The 2,294-nt window shown below is 34.8% G+C and overlaps 1 protein-coding gene across 1 annotated transcript; it reads right to left on the reverse strand.

Moving 5' to 3' along the window:
- Nucleotides 1-369: 369 nt before the first annotated feature.
- Nucleotides 370-2,294, reverse strand: LOC106469730 (the record flags this gene model as incomplete). The annotated part of the gene is made up of 3 exons (XM_022398291.1): nt 2,291-2,294; nt 1,728-1,883; nt 370-641 (listed from the first exon to the last, which is right to left on the reverse strand). Coding segments are annotated over exons 1-3 (432 nt in total), but the record flags the coding sequence as incomplete, so codon positions are not given.

A 2,294-nucleotide genomic window follows, 5' to 3' on the forward strand; every position in this document is an offset into this window, starting at 1 on the left:
ACGAAGAATTAAATTGTGGCGAAAATGCTACAAGTTCTTCAAATACCTATAGAGTGATAGGTTTCTTTTTTGTGAGTGTAAAACACTTAAATACACCAGTCCGATTCTATATTACGCTTGGTCTTTTCACGTTTTTGTGTTAAATAGTCAGTCTATTATCTCTTTTTACCTCGTCTTACTATTTATTATTGTTAAACATACATGGAAAGAATAATCAGATGAAATGTTTGTGACCCACAGGCTTAACAATGAAAGGGACTACTTTCTTTTTTGTTGGATTTTGTTTGCTTATGCCAGTCTGCTTTGGTGATCTCGAAGCTGCTAGAAGCCAAAAACGTAAGTTTTTTTCATCTTTTCTAACCCTAAATACAGGGCAAGGTACTTACTGTGTTGATTCCTGTTTTCACCGCAGATAACGGGGACGTTGGGAAATCTAGAAACAGAAAACCTGTCATTTACACAGACAGTGTTATCAGGCTGGGCGAGGGTCATCTCGGTGAAATCCAATCGAACTTGACAGGCGTTAGGCCTTCTGTTAATAGTAATATCACAGCTTCGACTGTCAGTAAATTTAGAAGGGTAGTTAGGACTTACGATGATTGAGTTGTTCTGCTGGACCACTCCACTACAAGTTACCTCAACTACAGAAGACGAGACGTTGTGTAATTAAGACGTATTGTAGCTGAAGTTTATACACACTAAATGAATTATGACGTATAGAAATCAAGTGATTTCAAGATATTTTAATCATTAGTTATAACATAAACTAAACCAATTATAAAAAAACAACAAAAAAACAGAAGCTTAAAATTTAGTGTTAAGTTTTATTTTACTACAATCTTTGGTTTCATTACTTCATACAACCTTTCTACATTGGACTTATGTTCAAAAACTTAGTTTTACACTTCTGAAAATATTAACTGCGCAGTACAGTTTGTTTTGAATTTCGCGCAAAGATAGTTTGTTTTTTGTTTGTTTTTGAATTTCGCGCAAAGCTACACGAGGGCTATCTGCGCTAGCCGTCCCTAATTTAGCAGTGTAAGACTAGAGGGAAGGCAGCTAGTCATCACCACCCACCGCCAACTCTTGGGATACTCTTTTACCAACGAATAGTGGGATTGACCGCCAAATTATAACGCCACCACAGCTGAAAGGGCGAGCATGTTTGGTGTGACAGGGATTCGAACCCGCGACCCGCAGATTGCGAGTCGAGCTCCCTAACTACCCGGCCATGCCGGGCCGCACAGTACGGATACACCTTCTTCATTAAATTTATTTAAAACACATACAAATATAGCAAAAGTTTCATTAACGAGATAATTCATTCATTAATTACAGCAGTGTCACTTATAACAATTTTACTGTGATAATTTGTCATACTCCATTGTTGCAAAACAGATAATGTAAAGCAGTTTAATACAGTGCAGAAATAATATCTCATATAATTAGTTACATTGTTATATTAACTTACAACAATGGTAACAGGAAAATATTGTACGAATTAAAGCGTAGGAGAAATTAAGCCTGATATATTAAAGAAGTTATCATAAGGTTTATAAAGTATGTAAGAGCTGTAATAGTTAACTCATACAGTGAGTTTTTACGATACGAAGACATCCTGTTTCATATTTCGATTACATTTTAAATCATATTAAATTTACAAACAATTCACGTTATATATAAAAATGCAACTCGTACTAGTGAGACAGCCATTTTAAAAGACTTACAGACACAACAAACGCCATATCTAGAAGCACAGACACCGCTAGGTTCTCCTCCTAACCTTCTACATTCGTTTTCAGTGTAACAGGTCCCGACTCGTAGGTTATCTGCCTGACACACGCTGTTAGCGAAGTTCGTCAGTCCGAAAATATTGGAGAAAACTGAAACATGAAAATAATTATTATCAACAAATAATTGTTAGCGAAGTTCGCCAGTCCGAAAATATTGGAGAAAACTGAAACATGAAAATAATTATTATCAACAAATAATTGTTAGCGAAGTTCGCCAGTCCGAAAATATTGGAGAAAACTGAAACATGAAAATAATTGTTATCAACAAATAATTGTTAGCGAAGTTTGCCAGTCCGAAAATATTGGAGAAAACTGAAACATGAAAATAATTATTATCAACAAATAATTGTTAGCGAAGTTCGCCAGTCCGAAAATATTGGAGAAAACTGAAACATGAAAATAATTATTATCAACAAATAATTACCAGAATATCCAGTAAAACTAACGTATTTAGAGTGCAATAATATAGTAGAAGTAAACAGTTCTATATAACGTACACAT

Source organism: Limulus polyphemus, unplaced genomic scaffold, assembly GCF_000517525.1.
Source record: "Limulus polyphemus unplaced genomic scaffold, Limulus_polyphemus-2.1.2 Scaffold3634, whole genome shotgun sequence".
Classification (NCBI taxonomy): domain Eukaryota; kingdom Metazoa; phylum Arthropoda; class Merostomata; order Xiphosura; family Limulidae; genus Limulus; species Limulus polyphemus.